General features: G+C 39.9%; 1 protein-coding gene across 2 annotated transcripts in view; it reads left to right on the forward strand.

Moving 5' to 3' along the window:
- Window positions 1-20225, forward strand: part of tnmd (tenomodulin) — a 44322-nt gene that overhangs the window by 15069 nt on the left and 9028 nt on the right. Inside the window, exons 3-4 of one of the 2 annotated variants that reach the window (XM_031862485.1) lie at window positions 9024-9164; window positions 14214-14321. In XM_031862485.1, coding sequence (XP_031718345.1) covers window positions 9024-9164; window positions 14214-14321 — 249 coding nt within the window. The remainder of the gene's footprint in view (window positions 1-9023; window positions 9165-14213; window positions 14322-20225) is intronic. The other variant, XM_031862486.1, reaches the window with a different exon arrangement.

Below are 20225 nucleotides of genomic sequence, written 5' to 3' on the forward strand. Positions count from 1 at the left end.
GATTTTGCAACTTGACACGTTGTAGCTTATTCTTTGAAAGGCTAATGACCTTAGCATTTTCCTTAACTGGCCTTTGGCGTTGGCAGCTGTAAAACATTTTAACATCAAATTGATGCTTAAAGTAATTGCTTGGGTGAATTCCCAAAAGCACTTTAACCCCCACGCCAGCCTAGTTTTAGCTTTCAATTTAATGCTACATAGGCCACACCACATACTCTTATTGTGATTTTTGTATGGCTTCCAAAAACATTAAGATACCACAAAAATGCAAGAGCTCAAGTATGCAACATCATAAAATTCAGCAAGATCAAAATAAGTTCAATTTTTTTATGCCAGTGTAGTGGATAGGGAATATTCAAGGTTCATTGGATGCTTGATTTAAAACATCCATTGGTGTTTGTTGATGCTGTTGATGATAAAACTTCCTGCAGATATAAAGAGGGCTCAGTTTCTTAATTGCTTGCATGCAGCTATTTACCTCCACATATAACAAAACCACAGAAACGACTGGTGCTTATTACAATGCAGAAATGTTTCAGTGCCTAACAAATATTTATATTTAGAGCCAGAGTCTGACTTTGCGTCCTCTCATTACACACCGACTGGGTCCATGCATGCAGCTTCCAGACAAAAGACTACATGCTTTGGCTTCATATTTGAAAGATTCCCCTGAATTTGCTTCCAAGAAAGCCCGACATGGTGGTTATATATTTTAAATGACTAACAATAAAAATGGACAGAGAATTACATAAAATAAACACTTGTTCTTATCTTAAAAACTGCCAGCACAGGTTTTTGTCATGACATTCAAGCGTTGGACCACACGGTAACGGTTCTGTCACCAGCACTTGGACATTCTGTTGCTTATAGCTAGTAACTGTCAACTAGTTACTGTTAATTTACTGTTAGGCTATTCGTTATGTATTTTCAACCCTGTCTTCTAGAAATGTTCAGATACAAACTTTCTTTGTGAAGTAAGTGATACATTTCAGTGATGCATACATTTCATAGAGAGTTGTCCGGGATCGAGGTAGAAGTTATTGTCACTCTCTCCATTCAGGCTACAATACTCAGTATACAGTGGAGCAACATTGTGTTCCTTTAGTACTACAATATAGACGCCACTATAAAGAAACAGAAAGGAAGTACAAAGACAGTAAAGTGGAAGTAAGTTGCTGCTAGGTGGATAGTGGGCATATGAAGTTCAGAGTTTGCTCATGGTTTGCATCCTGAGTCCTGCATTAAGTTAAGTTAGACAACACACACACTTTGGTTAAGGTGTTATCAATCAACTTTGGTCTTTCACTAATACTACAACAAGAACACAATCTTTCCCCGACTATAACAAGATATTGTGTTTTAAGAGTGGCTAATGGAAGGGAAAACAAATGGAATACATACTGTAGTCAGTAAACATTTTGCAGATACGTTCACTATCTTCCTTTCAATTATGTTTTTATCATAGTTCGTAAATTACTTTTTTCAACTGAAGATTATGATGTAAACGTTTTATTCATGACAATAAATTTCTGCTTCTGACAACAAGATAGAGCCAATTTTCATTTCAGCTCTTTTCTTGGATGGTAGTGGCCTTGCTAATCTTTGAATAGTGCGGAATAGGTTTACTGGTGGGAGGAAATACAAAGCAGTGGTTTTGAGGTAATTTTATGTAATTGTACAAAATATGCCCCTTTGTTTATTTTTGTAATGTGTTAAAGTGTAGAGTAGGATTGCGGAGGGAATTTCAGGGGTGAATTTCAGTTCAGATGGAAATGTATTAGATAATAGTTGTGGAAGGGAGCTGGAAATGTGGAGCACACTTTGAAAGTTTAGAAAAATAAAAAAGCATTTGTGTAGTGTAAAAACTACAGGAGCAATAAACTGTATAGCTTTTCTGTCTGTAGAAAATCCTTACAATATTCTGTGGCTTTCTACTGTTCTGTTAGGAGTAAACTGCCTTTTTTGTCTCTTTCCTTTACCTACAATTGATTGTGTAACCATTTACAGGTTAAAATCAATTTTAATATACACAAATGTAAATGTACTCATTGACAAGGAGTAGTGTCATCATAAAATGGCTGTTGTACAGCCGTATACCGTATTGCCACAGTTTGCAACATGTTGCATTGTGTTGTATTCTGCTCGCTGTCACTTTGTCTTCAGTGAGATTGATGCTGTGCACTGCCAGTGGGCTCATTTTACCCTGTACCAACTAAGTTGATGACGCATTAAGGACTGACCAGTATTTCCTAAATTGAATTCTCTGAGCTGGCGCCCATCCAGAACCAGCTGCCTGTATTCAGGAAGCATCACCAAACTGCAGCCTGCATGTGTCTGGCAGCCGGAAAACATTCCGACTTCATTTATTCCAATTTTCCAGGCCTTGAGAGTTGACAGGCTTGGTAATCAGTGTCCACAAGCATAATCCCCATGATCTGAGACGCCACACAATCAGATCTCTCTCTCTACCTCCCTTTCTCTCATATTTTATATATAAAAATCTGTTAAAATCACCTTGCAAGAAACACATCCACAAATATGCATACCACGCAGTATTTGACAGGGAATATCGAGAACATGTGTTCATATGTGTGAAGGCCATCTGCACCACTGCTGGTGGGTGGTAAATCTATACCAGCTGTAATTATTCCCCTTGCGGATCCTCATTTTCAAATAATATCACCATAGGAACCTGCTCCTGCTCTTGTCTCAGCTTAATGTGATATGCTTCCCAGAATTCTCCAAGGTTTGTTTTCATTACCTGTAATTTTCTCGTGTTTCTGGGGAAACTTCATAACGTGTGCATCTCTTTAACCGTTTATTCTAAAGGAGGATTAATTATTCTAGCAGTAACTGTGTTTGCCATCATTTGTAAAAAGGTTTACACCTCTGCAGTGGCAATTCCCAATGTGCCTAACAGAGATGTTCCATTTTTACTCCTATGAAACTCTAATAAAAACAACATTGCCAACCAGAGCGAAAGCAGCAAAGTACTTGGGAAACATTAGTTGTTCTCATGTGACTGCCCATGTGAAGCTCTGAAAATAAGTCTGGTGCCGGCTGGTTGAAAAAGAGGAGCCAGCAGAAGACACGAGGAAAACCCAGGGAGAAAGCTTCCTCCGCAGCACTGGTAAGATGGCTCATCATCCGACTCTGCTTTTCCATGCCCAGCTGATTTGAGTTTGAGCTTTCCAGTACAAATAAAGAAAAGTCAGATGATTTCTTTTATACCTGGCAGAAAAGCCTCATTATAGAGGTGTTTTTTTTCCCCTAATTGTTTGTTCTGTGATTCCTTTATAAGACACTTTACACTAGCTAGATTTTACTGCAAAATATTGGTCAATAATAAGACTTCACGGGTGTAAATCCTGGACAATAAGCCACAGATAAAAGCTGTATAATAGGCAATAAAACAAACGTCTGAAGTCTTTACCAGTTTGACATTACACAAACAACAAAGTAACTTCTGGCACACTACAACAGAGTATCTAGAGACATCAAACTCTGTGTGACTCAGCACCCAGACAGCATGAGTTTCTGCAGTTTCAGTGTCAGTGCAACTCAGGAATCTCCTTATAAACCACTATAGGAAATGTCAGCCTCTTCCGATCAAATATGGCTAAGTGGTCCATTCGCTGCCAATTTAAAGCAGCTCTCGAGCAACTTAAAGGCACAGTCTGTGATTCAAATGTGATCTAATGGGTTGGCCCAATAATATGAGTAGAACGGACATTCCGATTCAAATCAACGTAGCTGGATGGTCAGAGAGGCGGCCATTTTTATGTGTACCGCTGCCATTGTGATTGTTGTAGCTTGTTAACGTATATATACCGACTTATGGAAAGTCGCAGAATAACTGAGGTGAGGCTTTGCATTAACGACTCAAAAACAAACAGTGGAGTAGTAAAGTTATGAAGCACAGAGAGCCAGAGTAAATGAGTAAAATATAAATATAAGGCAACGCTACATATACAGACTCTTGTCACATGGTGGTGTCACTTGACACCTGATGTGCTTTTTCTACCAGGACTACTGTGTCAAAATGTATTCAGCCTTTACCATTAAGTAGGTTCATATGTGTAGGTGTATACATTTTGTTTGAAAATGCAATTTCAAGCAAAGATCACAGAATTTATAATGTAAATGTAAAAATTTATTTATATTCATGTAAAACAAGTCTGCCAAATTACATTTAAATGAATGCATAGACAGTGTTCACCAAATAACAATTTCTTGAAAAGAAACCTCATGCAGCCATGCAAATAATGTCCTAACAGTATTGGTAACTTACAGAAAATGAATTACATTTGTAGAGGGTGCTGACACACAACCTACTTCCTTGTTTTAGAATGAGGATTTTTCTGTCTATAATATGTACTTGATATATTTGAGATAAACTATCATACTGTAGGTAAATATGGTGGCGCACTATACAAGTTTTGTCAAACAGAATTTGAAGCCACAAGTCTAAAGGTGTTTTAAAACCAGCAAGGACTTCAAAGAGGACTAAAACCAAAAGGACACGGTGTTCTCCAGTGGGACTGTATAAGCTGCTGCCCACTTCGATCTATCACAGGGCTGCCTATGGCTCCCAGGAGACCCGTGCACCGTGCAGCCCCCGCTCCACATTCCTTCCCCCCCTACACACACACCTCCCCACCCTCCCTCAACCATCATCACCGACCCGCCGTGAGTGACAGGCATCCAGTTCCGCATGACTGGAGCCTCTATCTCCTTACCCTCAAGGACAACTAAGACGAAATATTGTCATCAAGTCATCTCTCTCATTTCCGCGGCTGCCTCCTCCATAGATGCACATATGCACGCACACACACACACACACACACACACACACACACACACGACCCACACACCTGTAACAACATCTACGTGACCTTTGCTCAATGTCCTCGGGTGCCACACCAGAACCCGTTCGCACAAACAACCCTGGCTGTGCCTGCCGCTTCTCATTGACTCCCTTCGCTGTGAGTCTGCGTTTGAAACCATCTAGTTGGAGGTTGTTAAGAACCACTTCAGACAGAAACCTTGAACGGAGGAAACAAACAAGCATTGTCTACGAAGGCTTCCACACAGATCGCCGCACAGTCCTTAGCTTGAATGTTTTCTTTTCAGAAATTTTCATCTCATACTGTAGAACAGTCTGAGGCGTCTTGTGATGAGAGGGGTATTTGCTGGTGTTCCAGAGGGATAACGTCAAGGCCGTTTCTCAAATAAATAACTGGAATTGCTTTGCAGTAACGTTTCACGGCAGTCAATGTGCATTTCAGTACCCTGCCAGATGTTTGCAATGTAACCTTTCAGTGTTCAAATACATTGCTCAGTTCTGTAAAACAACAACATCCAAAGACATCATCGGATTGCTGCACATGAACAATTATAAACAACTGCTCTTATTCTGGCGAGTTGTTTTTGCACTTCGATGTGGTGTTAGAAGTTTATATTCAGGTGGGACAACAAGGATGCTCAACTTCAGATTACAGTTTGTTGCTTATAGCCATAGTAGGAAACCACATGTTCAAAGGAAATGCTTTTAAACTTTGAGAATGTCAAATCCCAGAAATCATAAAATGTGATTTCAGAGAGCTGTGCAGTCTTTTTCTTTTAATTACTAGATTAATTAGCTAAGACAGTTTCTTTTAAAAAAAGGCAAACCAAGAGTAGAGATGTTATACCTAAGGATATTTCATATTTACACCACAACTTCCTTTAAAAAACTGAGTCCTAATCATATACAGCTTTAAATGCATGTAGCTGCACCAATCAGTATTTTCATATTAGCAGTAAAAGAAAATGATGAAGCCACAGCTAATTATCACCTGACTCTGCAGTTCCCCTCAGCTTTACAGAGCGTTTTAGCATCTTTCAGATCATTTTTTTGTTTCACAGCCTCCAAACATCAACTCTCTGCTCGCAGAATAGTTTCCAGAAGCATCTAGAGCAATACCTTTACTCAGCATTGAGCGAATTTGACCAGCTCTTACCCGGCTGCCACTGTAATTCTCCCAGGTCATTTAATTCAGTTAGGAAACTGCAAAACAAAAAATGCCATTCGACCGCAACCCTCAACAAAGTCAAAAGGAGAATGAATATTGGACTTACAGTCATCAGGCGGTCCAACTAAATGTGCATCCATATCTGCCAGATGTGTGAACACATTTGCCATTCCAACTGTACAGGGTGATAATATGATAATGTTGTGTTTATAGCGTGTTGCAATGCCCCCCAAAAAAGGACAAAAATCTTAAAGTGTTTGTATGTTAATTTTTGTTGTATTTGTTGATATACAGCTTTATAACCCAAATAAAATAATTTACACACATTGAATACATTTGCTATTTTAATAGAGCAAATAATAACAGGGGGAAATTGATTTACAACAGGTACAAAGCTTTTGTATATGTTTCAAACTAGTTAGTTTTAAAAGTTCATTAGCTAACAGATGAAGTACTTTCTTCTTTGGTGCTTTGCAGCATGTCGGTCTTCCTTTGTGAATGGAGTTAAGCTCTGTTGTCATGGAAATCAAGAAGAGCGTGGTGCTGGCTCAATCATAGCTTTCAGGTGACTAACATCCAATCATATCCATTCAGGTGTTGGCCTACTGTGTCGCCATTGTATATGATTATATTACAAATTCAAAAATATAACCATTTTTTCAGTGCCTCTGATTGAGCTGGTATGTGGACTTTGAGTGAAGACCTTCTAGTCAAACTGTATGCCCTTTGATTCAAATAAAAATCTAGCATACTGCAGCTTTAATGTCACAGCAGCCTCAAGAGATTCCAACGTATTAAACTTGACCAGAGTAGTTTCACAGCGGCCTTTAAGAGTCTTTGTACTGAGAGTATAACGTAAATTGGAGCCTCCCCTATGTGCTGGCCTTTTATCTGCCTTTTCACTGTCATATGGGAAGCTAATTAACTTTCACACTATTTTCCAAATGTTGTGCAGCCAAGTGACAGTTTCTGTGAATTTCCCATTTAGAAATAGTACAAGATAAGTAAATTATGTGGAACAAGCAGTCTTTAAATCTCCCATTGCATATATACAAACATAAACATACAACGTAAATAATGAGAGTCAGCGGAAAAACAAATTACAACGATGAACGTCATTACAGTGAGGCAAAATAGTGTGTCGTGTTCAACAATTTTCCACTTATTGCAGCATAAATCACACTGCAAGTCTCCCAATGTACTAAAGCACATAGAAGTATCAAAATAAGCCGTACAGAGGCGATTCATTTCTATTTTCAGAATGCCAATTATGGTGCACAGCAGCAGCTTTGGATATTGAACCAGATGAAGTCAAACTGTTACATTATTATCTATTTCAACCTGGTGCAGTGGGGAGATTCTCACCGTTGGATTTTCTTTAAAAGTGATAGCCTGCTGAAAATGTAATTCACTGTTTTAGTATAAATCAATAAGCCTCCAGAATCTATTCCCCCATTCCACCTTTATGTTAATATAAAAGAAATGCTCAAATAGAACTTTAATTCACCACACAGACGTCCAGACTGTTTCATCGCCCCAATTTAATCCATAACTGCTCAATTGACACTTAAATTTCAAGCCCATCTTAATTTGGCTTCTCCTGACGATTTTAAGTTCTACTTCTCTTTAGAGCCAAGGCTACTGTGACCCATGCTAATGGAGATTTATAGGCCAGTGCCATTCTAACAGTAATCTTCTATTAAGAATTATATCCCATTTGATTATTATTACTCTGTTCTTCCAGCAGAATAAAAAAAAAAAAAGCAAAGTCATTGCTGTGTGTGATCCAGTGTATTCAAATGCACTGCGTAGAAGGAAGCAGACACAAAACATGTTGAACACGTGAAAGAGTGGAAAGTGAAAGCTAATAATGTGTTTTAGCGTTAGAGGACATTCAGATGTTTCTGATGAGGGGCATAAATCCCGATGGACTCCCATCCGAGTGTATTCATTAATCATGCGTCTCATTGGTGAGCCTCTGATTTGCCACTGAGACAGATGAAGATGAACTCAGCAATATATTTCTCATCATAACACAACACTCACATAAATATTAATAGCATATTTTCAGCTGGTGGGCATGAATCATTTTTCAGACGGGGAATTTTGAGAGCCATCCATGCGTGTCCAAGAACAGTACATAAGCAAGCAGTTGTGATAAACAACACTGCTTTGAGGCAACAGTAGTGAAGAGAAAGCTTTCACTGTACCAGAGATTCAGAGGGTCTTTATTTTACTTACTTCAGGCTCCTTCTATCAATACATTTTCTTAATTAACTGTACAGCTCGTCAACACAAATATTTTAATTGCGCAAGTGACAGTTATCACTGATGTTAGTTTATGAATATAGCCATTTAGATGTCAGTTAGATGTCGTGTTTGAGACTATTCAGGATATCCAGTCAATACTAGTTGTGATGTTTTGAGATGGATGTTTGTGTAACATGGGGGTAGGTTAAAGGAAATATCCAGCTTTTGATACTTTAAAGCTGCTCTAATTGATATTTGAGATGACTATTTCTACTGTTAAGGGGTCGCTGGTAGTGACAAACCAACAGATAATTATCACCCGAATACATGTTCTCCATAAAAACTTTATAAAGGGACTGTATATCAAAATGTTTATTGGCCACTTGTTGTACTGCCTCCAAGTGGCCAAAAAATCTATTAAGACAATTGGTTTTAGGAGATTAAAATACTTTTAAATAATGTTAAACTTGCAGTATCCTATTTAATGTTAGCATGGTAATCAGACCGAATTGGCATTTCATAATTTAGTCTGTCATTGTGTTCATGTCAGCGGCTTTCTGTTTGACTGCTTTTAAAAAGAAAGAAAGTGACATATTGCTCCAGTTGTAGTCATTTTCATGTTAATGTCAAGGTTTTTGCTTCTATAAATTGATTCAAGAAATTGGCCTTCTTGTAATGGTTTTTACCATTCTTTGGGGCAAAACTATTATATAGCCACTGAAAAATACACCACAGTCACAGTACTTTGTGTCATTACAGGTGTACGACCACCAGTACAAAGCTGTAGTGGATGGAGTGGAGAGAGACGGCATGATGGAGATCGACCCAGGTCAGCGCATTGAGATTTTCAGAATGGGAAACGGCAGCGAGGAGGTAGTTGAAGTGCACGACTTCAAGAATGTAAGTTAAAAGGTTAAACAAGGCCATGTCAGCTATTCGTGTTTTTGCTGAATACTCAACGCTGTGAGAATGATGACGTTCACATTCTGCCCTTTTCAAAGAGGCGGCTGACAACATTTATCCTTTGTTGAAATCATTTTTTCTCTAACAATATTTTCTCCTCTTTTGTCACTCAGTGAAAACAGGTGCAACAAACGTGTTGAGAAGCAAGATAATGGAAATTATACTCAGTGAGGTGTACATGGGGATCAGAAATATCAGTGACTGTACTCCGTGTGTGTGTGTTTGAGTGTGCAAACACACGCGCGCGCACACACACACACACACACACACACACACACACACACACACACACACACACACACACACACACAGAGCAAAGAAAGTCTTTTTCTAAAATAATTGTTTTCTTCCTGCTAATTTTATACAGTAACTTCTTGGCACTACAGAGACAAACACCATTAAAAAGCTCATCTCTCTATTTGTTTCTCACACCTTCTTCAACTGCAATTTTGTTTCCAGCAGCCCTCATTAACTTACCTTTCATTCCTAAATCCTTTCTTGAGTGTGCAGGAGGTTACGCATGCTGCACCTCGGAGAAGGGAGCGTGCTGTTTGACTGGTTAATGAATCTTTTTATTCTCACACCATTATTTACTGTGAAATGTTACAGGAAGCTACTCATCCCAAACAAAAACCTACATTGAGTTATTGCTTTTTTACAATGGTCTCTGAATCTAAAATGGCTCTATGTGATGGAAACTCAGGACAGCGCCGGAAAACTTTAACCTCTGCAATCAATCTCCATTTCTTTCTCCCTCACCAAGCACCACACACACACACACACACGCACGCACACACACACACACGTGCGCATAAACGCATGTGCCTGTTGCTTGTTCCACTTCCTGTTAGTAAAGCACACCCCCCCCCGAGGAGGTTTGTTTGAGTCAGTGCTGCACCATGGAAGACTAAGAAACAAGCGGTTGAGCAGAGTAATTCAAACCTTAGTGATTTGTTTTTAAAGGGAAGGAAACCTACACAAAAACAATAGGCTGTACTAAGAGGTAGCTTGTGTGCGGATGTTAGAATAGATTTTTTTTTTTATGTATAAAAAAAAAAAAAAAGGACCGGCTGCATGTTGTTACACAGACCAAAGCCACCTCTAAAACAATCTCCATCAAGCCCGAGGGCTGCGTGAGGAATGGAAAATGAGTATTATACCACCAGGTCCGTGGACCACAGGCAAAATCCACTCACTATTGTTTAAACCAATACTTCCCTCATTTTGACAGGAGAGAATGGGAAAAACATGGAGAGAAAATCACTAATGTTTTTTTCATTGGATTATGTTCTATGTAAAACGTATTATTATTATTATCATCATCATCATAATGGGCCATTGCTCTCAGCTTGTACATTAAGGGTAGCTTATTTGTGTAGTTGCCTATTTCAGACTCAAGCACAACATTTCACACGAGGACACCGAAGGTGAAGTTTCCTTCTCTACACTACACAATGGTCATGCTGCCATCATGCCTTTACTGAAGAACTGGACTCTATGTTTTCTGATATTTACATGGAAATTTGATCTGGCCGACTCATTTTCAACTTGTAAAGAATGTAAAAGGTTTAACAAGTCTACATGATGGCCCTCACGAACTGAAGTCTGTGGGGAACCGCCCTGAGCCCTCGTGGACTAATCCTGAGTCACACATCTCAAAGTTTGTTTTACACATATTTCAATTTATGTATGTATTAATAGTTGTTTATGTTATGTTACCAGGTGATTCTAATGTTATGTCCCTCATATGTGCAAATGTCCATCCAATATCTATACCTGCAGCATCGCAGGCGTCTCAGGGCCTATACCATTGCTCAAATTAGGCGAGAAGCAGGGTACATCACAGGGCTACTGCTAAAACTACAGGCAAATAGATTAACACCATCACTCACAATTACTCCTACTGGCAGCTTTAGAGTTGCAATTAAACTAGCCTGCATGTTTTTGGACTATAGGAGGAAGCCAGTCTTGCTGTTCTGCACCAGTGTGGCACCCTGTATGTAATAGAGTGCTATGGCCAATACTGAGGGTTTATATAGGTTTTTATCCTTTACAGCACTGGTTTAGCAGCACAGGAAACTCAGAGTAATTGCATGAGTTGTAAATCATACCATGTGATTCTACTTAGCCAATCAATTCTGTGCATTTTGATCAGGGTGGATAAAACATTTTTTCATCTCAGCACTGCAAGTGTTGCTGGCTTTCACTTGCCACCAGTCCTACTACATCAGTTGTCTGCTTCAACACACGTATAAGAGCCACCAGCCTCTCAGCACAGATATTGCCAGCTATACCAGATTCAGTTATGGTGAATCCACGCTGCAGCAGTTATCAGTCATCTCGTTTTAGTTGCTTACCTTCAGATGACGTCTTGTCTGAAGCTGGAACCAACATCCATAAATCTCCAGAGATGCTGGAAGAAACAGCTGGTGAAAATTACGGTTTAAAAGTAATTTAGTGTAGCAGACTTTTACATGGTTAAACAATATAGAATTCGGAAAAATGAAAAAAATAATATTTTGGCTCACAAAATTGGCAAAGGTTTATAAAACTGTCTAAATAATACTAGCCAAAATGTTGTCAGTCAATTGATGATATAAATGTGCTTACTTGTCAGTAACGCATATTTTCACTGAAAATGAAATATGAAGTACGAATACTGAGCCATGTCAGGGGGAATTCATTTTTTTAAGCCAACCTTTCTTTCTCGGGCTGCACACTGCACTGCAAATCATACAGTCCTCATCCATGATACAGAAGAAAAAAAAATTCCTCACTTTTGGAAAATCCATGACCGCAGGAAACTGTTGAGGATACAGTAATATACAGTATGTCTACATCATTGTTAGATTTTGGTGCTCCGCCGCAATGTCCTGATATTGTAGAAAGGGCTATTGCCAACATACAGTGATTGAACAATGCGTTATGCAATTTATAAGAATATTTATGTAGCTAAACATAAGGTTACAAACAGAAACAGGCATGCTGGTTATATGTAATCTTCTATTTGCTTTCATCTTTTATTATTTTATTTTTAGTCTCTCTCAGTCAGGGGTCAACGAAAAATACGCAATAAATTCTAAAATATTGCTGTATCATTAAAAAGCGTATATCTACAGATGGGGATCATTTGCGCCAATAAAACAAACATATTGTGTCCATTACTCCCACCCACGATAGCTTTGGGCCAATAGAGATTCTGATTTAATAGTGACACGCAGCCATAAGTTCATTCTTTTTAAGATGAAGCACTTACGGAAAGCTTAAATGTCTGGATTTATTAGGACTATGCCAGTCTTGCTACTGTTCATTTTCTGAACGGTATTAACATCAATTACTTGAAATGTAGATTATAAATGGTGTCAAGTTGAGGCCAAATGTAATTTGAATAAAATTACCCTTCAAGCTGTATTAACATGATTCAGATTTTAATGTGCTTTTGTTTACAGTTCTGAAGTATTTCGATTGAAAGGTTTTAAAATAAGAATTGCTCCAAAGAGTAGAAATGGTAGTTAGCTTATGCTTAATTGGTGTTACGATTGAGAGGGGTCCTGGGGAAATGTTCTCTAATGTAAGGGGTCCGTGGCCCCAAAAAGTCCCTGATTTAAAAGCACAACGATTTGGATTGTAAGTTAGATATTCAAAGATGAAGAAAGGTCCTTTAAATACATAATATGTTGATAATATCAATACATAAACTCAGCCAATATCTGCCTAACTACTTTATTCACAGGAGCTGAATGATGCATGCAGTAACATGTTCCCCACCCTCATGAATAGATAAGCATCTTGCAGATTTGATCAATGTGTGTTTAAATGACATCACTTTTCCATTCCTCATCCCAGTGTTAATGTGTCTGTCTTCATTGTCTGATTGACCGACCGCAGTAATCGCTGTATCTCATCACAACATCACCCTCTCCTCTTCTGCTGCAGCTCGCCAATACAGAAGACGCAAATTAAACAGAGACCCATCACAATAAAGCCTGGCATAAACATTATGCCTTTGTGCTTGAGACCATTATTGCCCCATCCCTTTTCCCCGCATGGACGAAATTACATGTGGTAGATTATGACAGGCATCACAATGTATCATGTCATGTGCGTATCTGGCTCTCAGAGTGACAGCGCCACAGAAAATGTAGAAAAAGCCCCCACATGGTCAAGTTAACCGACTCAAAGGGAGATGTCATAGCAATCACTGTAACCGTAATTAAATTTAGATTGAATCAAGTCCATTTCCATACAGCTCATACAATTTACAATTTTCAGTTGATACAATTGTAAAGCAGCCACGGCAGATGTGGATCCTGCCGTCTGTTTTAATACAGTGTGCTGAAAGGGCAGCTCTAGTCTGCAGAAAATAAATTGGATACAATCTGAGATACTGAGAGTCTTTCAGACTTATTCCATCTGAATATCTTAGATTAACAAAGAATGGCAGCGAGAGAGAATTAACAGATCTTTCTTGCCTATTGAGGCTCTATGTGTCAGTATGAATAGAGCTACAGTCCACATGGCGGAGGATCATCAGTGGAGCTGAAGAGAGTGACTCCACTTGACTGCGCAGATTAAGAGTGCGACAGGGACCTATGACTGCCTAATTCAATGGGGTCACTCTCTGTTCATTTTCAACAATGTCGCTGTGCTCTCCTGTGCGATATATACCGCTATCTGCTTTGAAGCATACATCCACGGAGGAGCACCCCCGCCTTTTCACTTCCATTCTGCCCTGAAAGCAAGAGCTGTGTTGCAAGGGCCAGGCAGTCATCAATTTTGTACCATGCTAAAAGGAAAAAAAAAGAGACCAAAACACACCTCTTCTCACTCATTAGGTTTTAACTTCTTTGACATTTTTAAGAGCTTTGATTATCAGCAAAAAAACTGAGCATTTTAAAATGATAGTCCCAGTGCTTTAGGGTTATCCACATCAGAGGGAGATACATTTCTGAATTTCTGAGTATCCCTTCATTTCTTTTTTCAAAGGGAATCACTGGGATCCGGTTTGCCGAACATCAGAGGTGTTACATCAGGACCCAAACTAGGCAACTACCCACAGTGGCAGAGGTGGAGGCTGAGGACGCAGAGCAACTGGTACGCCTCCTCCCCCGTCTGTCTGTAGTCCTACAGAGGCTGTCATGCATATTGTAGAGAGATAAGCAGAGCTCTGTGAGAACCACACAAGTCTTCCGTCTGTCGATCTCATCCTATGTCCTCCGCCCATCTCACTGAAGAGTAAACTGTGGTCTGTGGTGCCTGTGAAACCGCCAGAAAGCAGCCCACAAACCCAAAGCATCTATGTGGCTCACATCAAATGGTGTTTGCTGTCAATCTTGAGCCAATATAAATTTTTAATCATCTCCTCCAAAGGCTCTACCCAAATAGCCTAAAGGGGAAAAGGTGTAAGAGAGGTCTTGAGTTAGAGGTAAGCCATTAAAATGGTATATGTTTTTTTTAAAAGATGTATCTTTGTAAAATTCACAAGGCTCCCTCTCCAAGAGTGATTTTCTGGTTTCTTCTAGTTGTATGTGAAGTTCACCAAAAGGAATGGAGGAAATTCAATCAATCAAAATTCCCAATTTTTCAGTGTCAGTGCAATTCACTGAGTGGGCCGTATGTTCAAAGAGAAAATCCCTCTCTCAAATGTCTCTACTGCTTGCATGCCCTCATTTACATTTCACATTGTAGCTGGGAAGAAGTAGCTGTCAAATATCTGACGCTCCTCGCTCATGGCTTCATTTTAAAACAGAATAAGCCAATTGTCAGTCCAAGCGAAACCCAGTCTCAGTTTTATCTTTAAGAAACGCAAGCTGTTGCACCCAAAAAAACCAAACGCCTGTTTGTTTTTCCTCTCATCTACATAATGTCTGATCCACGTTTACAGATACTAATTGCCCAGGCAGCACCATATGTCCATGCCTTTTCTGTCTTCTTTTGTGCCCTGTGAAGCCTAATTGGCTTAATTCACAGTTCCAACGTGAAACATCTAAGGCCAGGAAAGTGAGTAGGGCTTATACCATTAGTTAGCCATCAGCCATTTTGACTACCAAGAGTATTGTTTATTCTACATCATGTTTAGTAAAATAAAAAGCTGCCTTGGTTTACGTTAAGTTGTTCTACTCAATCGCTATGAATAGTCATACACAGCCTCTCCTTATGAGACCACGATGAAGTACACTGAGCAAGGAGCCTTAAATGGACTGCCAGGCTAAGAAGTCATAACCAGGCAACCAAACATGCCCCCCCCCTCTTCTAGAAACTATGTTTATACAATACTAATGTGTTGTATTGTGTTGGGAATACATAATTGCAGCCTGGATTTTATTCACAGTCAACGTTTGTTCGAGTATCTGTGTCGCATGGTAGTAAAGGGGAGGTGGTCAAGGTGGATGGCGGGCGTACAAAGTGCAGGATTTTGATACCGGCGATCAGGATTTGTATCCCAAGTCCCTGTGTGGGATTAGGGTTAGGCAACAAAAGCACTTTGGTAATAATGCTGCAGTTGTTACAAATGGATTGAAAAAGAGGGGTATTGTAGGAAAACAACTGAAATACGTTGTAACGGCTTAGAAACACAACACAATTTGAATCCAAAAGCACAACTCACAAGCAGAGAGGTTATAGAAGTTCACATTTACTTGCATTAATAAGCAGATAAGGGTCAAAATTAGGCAGGCACAACAGGTAAACTTACCCAGGAAACAGTTGGGGACAGAATAATTGGTTCATGAGTCAGGTAGGGAGGGAAAAAGCTGGAAATGGGCGGGCATATATACTGCAAGACTCATGAGGGAAATGTGGACCAGGTGTGCAGGGGGGCGGGGATGGTCAGGTGATGGGAATGGCAGGAAAGGGGGTTACTAGATGTCAGAGGGAGGAGCTAGATCCAGAATGACAGCAGAGTTAGGGTACATCCCAAGTCTCTTAATTGTCATTTCCTCGTTTCCTCTCTCCTCGCATGGTTTCCTTGCGTCTCTCCATGCATCCCTGGTGGGAGGGACTAAGACTCAAGGAAAGGACGCAAGTGAGGGAAACGGATGCAATTAAGAGACTTGGGATGTACCCTTAGAATATGGCAGAGAAAACCAAGCAGGCAACATAATGAATATTAGGAGCTGGCTGAATTCTTGATATATATTGTAACTGAACGTTTAGCAGACACACTTAGAGACAAATATTTTCATAAAAAAACATTCTATGTATTTGCTGTTCCAAAGTAATATAAACTAAATTTCTACTTGGAGGAAAGTGGAGATCACAATCTCAAAAAATGTCTAGTGTTTGAAGGAATAGCCACTTCAAGTCAATTTTATTTAGAAAACCCAATATCACAAATCCCAAATTTGCCTCAAGTGGCTTTACAAGCTGTAGAGCATACGACACCATCTGTCCTTTGCCCCTCACTTCAGATGAGAGAAAACTACCCCAAAAAAAAACTTTCACAGGGGAGAAAAATGAAAGAAAGCTCAGGAAGAGGTAGGATCCTTGTATCAGACAGAATTGTCGAGTTAGTTTCCATCTTTAGTCTGACATTGACTCGACTCGATCGTTTGGCCCTCATGTAAAATTAGCTTCAAAGCCCGAGCGCTCTTCCTGGGGGATTAGTAGCCACTGGTGTTGTTGGGGTTTTGTGGAGCGGAGTTAAGTAAAAACAGAGACAGTTTGTGGAAACAAACTATGGTGGTTGATATTGAGAAGACATGTGGTGCACATGCTTCACAGCAACTTCAGTAAAAGTAGTGAGAAGTGTACAGGTAGGCTACACATATTTTATTGCAAATTAATTGAGTGTAAGAGTTAAACATAATCTGCAAAACAACTACGAAGTACAATAAAAGTACAAGAAAATATAAAACTTTATTCGAATTTCCATATACCTACAGGTACATACATGCAATTTGACATCTGCATTTAAACTGCTGTAAAGCGCTCATGGAGCAACTTGGGGTTTGGAGTCTTGCTGAAGGACACTTCAACCTTTGGACAGTAGGAGCCGGGGATTGAATCGCCAACTCTCAGGTTAAAGGACAACCTGTTCCATCAATTGAGCTACTAGAATATATGTAACTGAGTATATGTAACGCGTCACTGCCCACCACAGCGGGCCCTGATCTGTCCTCTGTAAGAATCCACCGTGTGACACTGGAGAAGATCAGCACAAGTTCCTCCTCAGAAGGTGAAACACATGAAGCTGACAGGGGTTAAACCCAAGCACCAATGGTTCCTAGCTTAACCCAGCCGCTGGCTTTTAGGAAATGGGGCTCAGAGCAGCCGCGGCAGGCTTTAGAGCCGAGGTGAAAGACAATGGAAAAAATTGCGGCAAAACTGCAAGTGGCTGATAAGGAAACGCAGCCCCTGCGAGAGAAAACCAGGTGACAAACATGAATTGTTTGCCAGGATTTTTTCCCTCCCTTTTCAATTTGCCTCCTCTATGAAATGTCTGAGGGAGTAATCCCTGAGCTTCATTCCAGTTCCCTCAGTCTGACATGGAAATCGCCATCCACCTCCCTCACACCCCTTAGCATTGTCAACTGATGCTGCTTGGTCCATTAAACAGCCACTAAATATGGATGACCAAAGCTCACCCAGCAACCCAAAACCTCCCACTCAGACAACTGCAAACAGCAAAAACAGCAGAGGATGTGAATACACCAAAAGTCCTGCAAGCACACAGTGTTGTTTGTTTTGTCCAATATTTGTCTGCATGAAGATATGAGCTCAATTCAGAGACCATGTGGGATTGTTCTGCCACAAAAAATAACAAAAAGCTTCAGTTCCTTCAGTTGGTGACACATTCAGTCATAAGTCCTGGTCACACCAGAAGGAGGCACAATTAATGCACAACCAAATTAATCCAACTGTTTTTACAAAGGAGTGACGACTCACAGGACTTATTGGTAAATAGAAAAGCTGTTGAGCCAATAAATGTTGTACAGATATGCATAGAGCACCAATGCCCAACTATAGAATAGAAAAAAAACACGTATTCTGTAAGTTGTAAACAAAGGAAATAATGCAAATAGATAAATACTGAATGAATATTTGATGATTATGTATATGTACAGTTGAAGATGTCTACATACTGTTCATACAGCCTGTCGGGTTTATATTGACAGTGGCTATTATCTCTTTTGTGGAGCAGTTTATGCTTCCTCAGAGAAGGGTTGATTAAAACTGGAAGGTGCCACAAAGCTAATAAACGAACAGCTTCCTTTATTGTGCACTCTCACTCCGTCTGTTCCCTCGAAGGTCGGCACTGTCAAGACAGTTTGCTATTTGTTAATGGCAAAAATGTACATGTCAAAGTTCACTAAAGTTGAACTGATAAAAATACAGTTTTACTTTGCCCCTACTTTAAATTAACTTTCAAGTCCACTGAGATTAATTGATTTATTCTGTGAAAGTTCACTGTTTTAAATCAGGGTGGCGGTTATTGCCCTTAACCCTCATCCCACCAACATATTTAACAAAGAAAGACACCAACTGGAAGAATAAACCATCGTAAAACAACAAATAAGAACAAAAAATAGACATGAGCACATGAGGAGATGCTGCATCTGTAAGTGTCTGCAACTGGGTGCTTTTGACTGGGACCCCCAGGACCCCAACACATTGATACATTTAAATGATTTAAAAAAGCACAAATTAAAACACAAACAGAAAACAATGACATAAAGCCATTGGGAACAAATTGATAGACAAAGTTATGAAAAAGTGTAATGATAGAATAAAGCACCTGTGAGATATGAACAAAAGGTATACCTCTGGGGTCTGCTGGGACCCCAGTTGGTAGGATGCCAGCACTCTCATTGTAAGTTGCTTTAATATGGGTGCCAACTAAAATTCACCACCTGGTACTCTGCATAATGAAACCCCCTCCCAGTTTTATGTATAATATGTGAAAGCTTGTGGGTATCATGACAAAATATTTTGTTGATCTCTGGAAAACATAGCACCACTTTAAACAATGTGTCATGTAGACAGTGTTTCCCCCCCTTGGGACACAGTGGCAGGAGAGGGTAAATTCATTAACTACAGCACAACTGGTGTATAATTAAGTTGTGCACTGTGGACGGAAAAGCATACAAACAGCAGGAGCAGGCCGCACAAAACAAATTACCATCATTCCCAAGGTCCAACACTTGATAAAAAGTTGCCTGTGTCCTAATAATATATCATTTCTCAATAGCAAAGGGAAAAGCCCCTCAAAAGTGTGTATAAACTAGAGGACTGTAATCATGTTGTCTTCGTGCTTGTCAACTGGCATTTAGAAATCCCTGCCCCATGCTAAAATGCTGACCTTTACCACTTCCCCCAGGCCCTCTCCTGCAAGTTATTGGAGTCGTTTCTCAACTGTGAAGTCAAAGTCATGTTGTGAGCCCCGTGTTGTGACCTCCATTTACTTTCCAGAGAAGACTCACTTGGCTTCAGTGGTTAAGAGGTCCAATTAGAGAGGGCTGTTTGTGTTTCCCGAGTTGGATTTTAATTTCTGCAGCCACGGGAACGTGAGCGCACCAGCTCATTGCCAGAGCACCCTCACCCTAACCATGCTACACCCGTCCTCAGAGTACTGGCCAGTGTGTCAAAAGCTTGGGCTAAACATTTCCCGCGCCCAAACACAATTGTGACAGAATGTGCTTAGGTTCTGTTTGTTTTTTCCTCACTGCAGGTCACAACTGTGTCGCCCGATGACAAACAAGAAGCGGCATGGAAAGAGAAACTGTAATTCAAGCGAGAGTGACAGGGGTGAACGTGAGGGAGGGGGCACGACCCAATATAAATTATTCTTGCTCCTGCTATAGCCCCAGGATTCTACGTCAAGCTTAACTAATGTGCAATTAAGCTTTAGACTGGGAGAAAATCACCTTGTAAAAACATTTGTCAAGTGAACTGTTTTTCTGTTCTGGGTTGCTAATTAACAAGGGAATGGGAAGAGGGGTTTGTTTGTTTGTGTGTGTGTGTGCGTGTGTGTGTGTGTATTTACATATACATGAAGAA

This window comes from Anarrhichthys ocellatus, unplaced genomic scaffold (genome assembly GCF_004355925.1).
Source record: "Anarrhichthys ocellatus isolate YVR2014 unplaced genomic scaffold, GSC_Weel_1.0 scaffold27, whole genome shotgun sequence".
NCBI classification, from domain to species: domain Eukaryota; kingdom Metazoa; phylum Chordata; class Actinopteri; order Perciformes; family Anarhichadidae; genus Anarrhichthys; species Anarrhichthys ocellatus.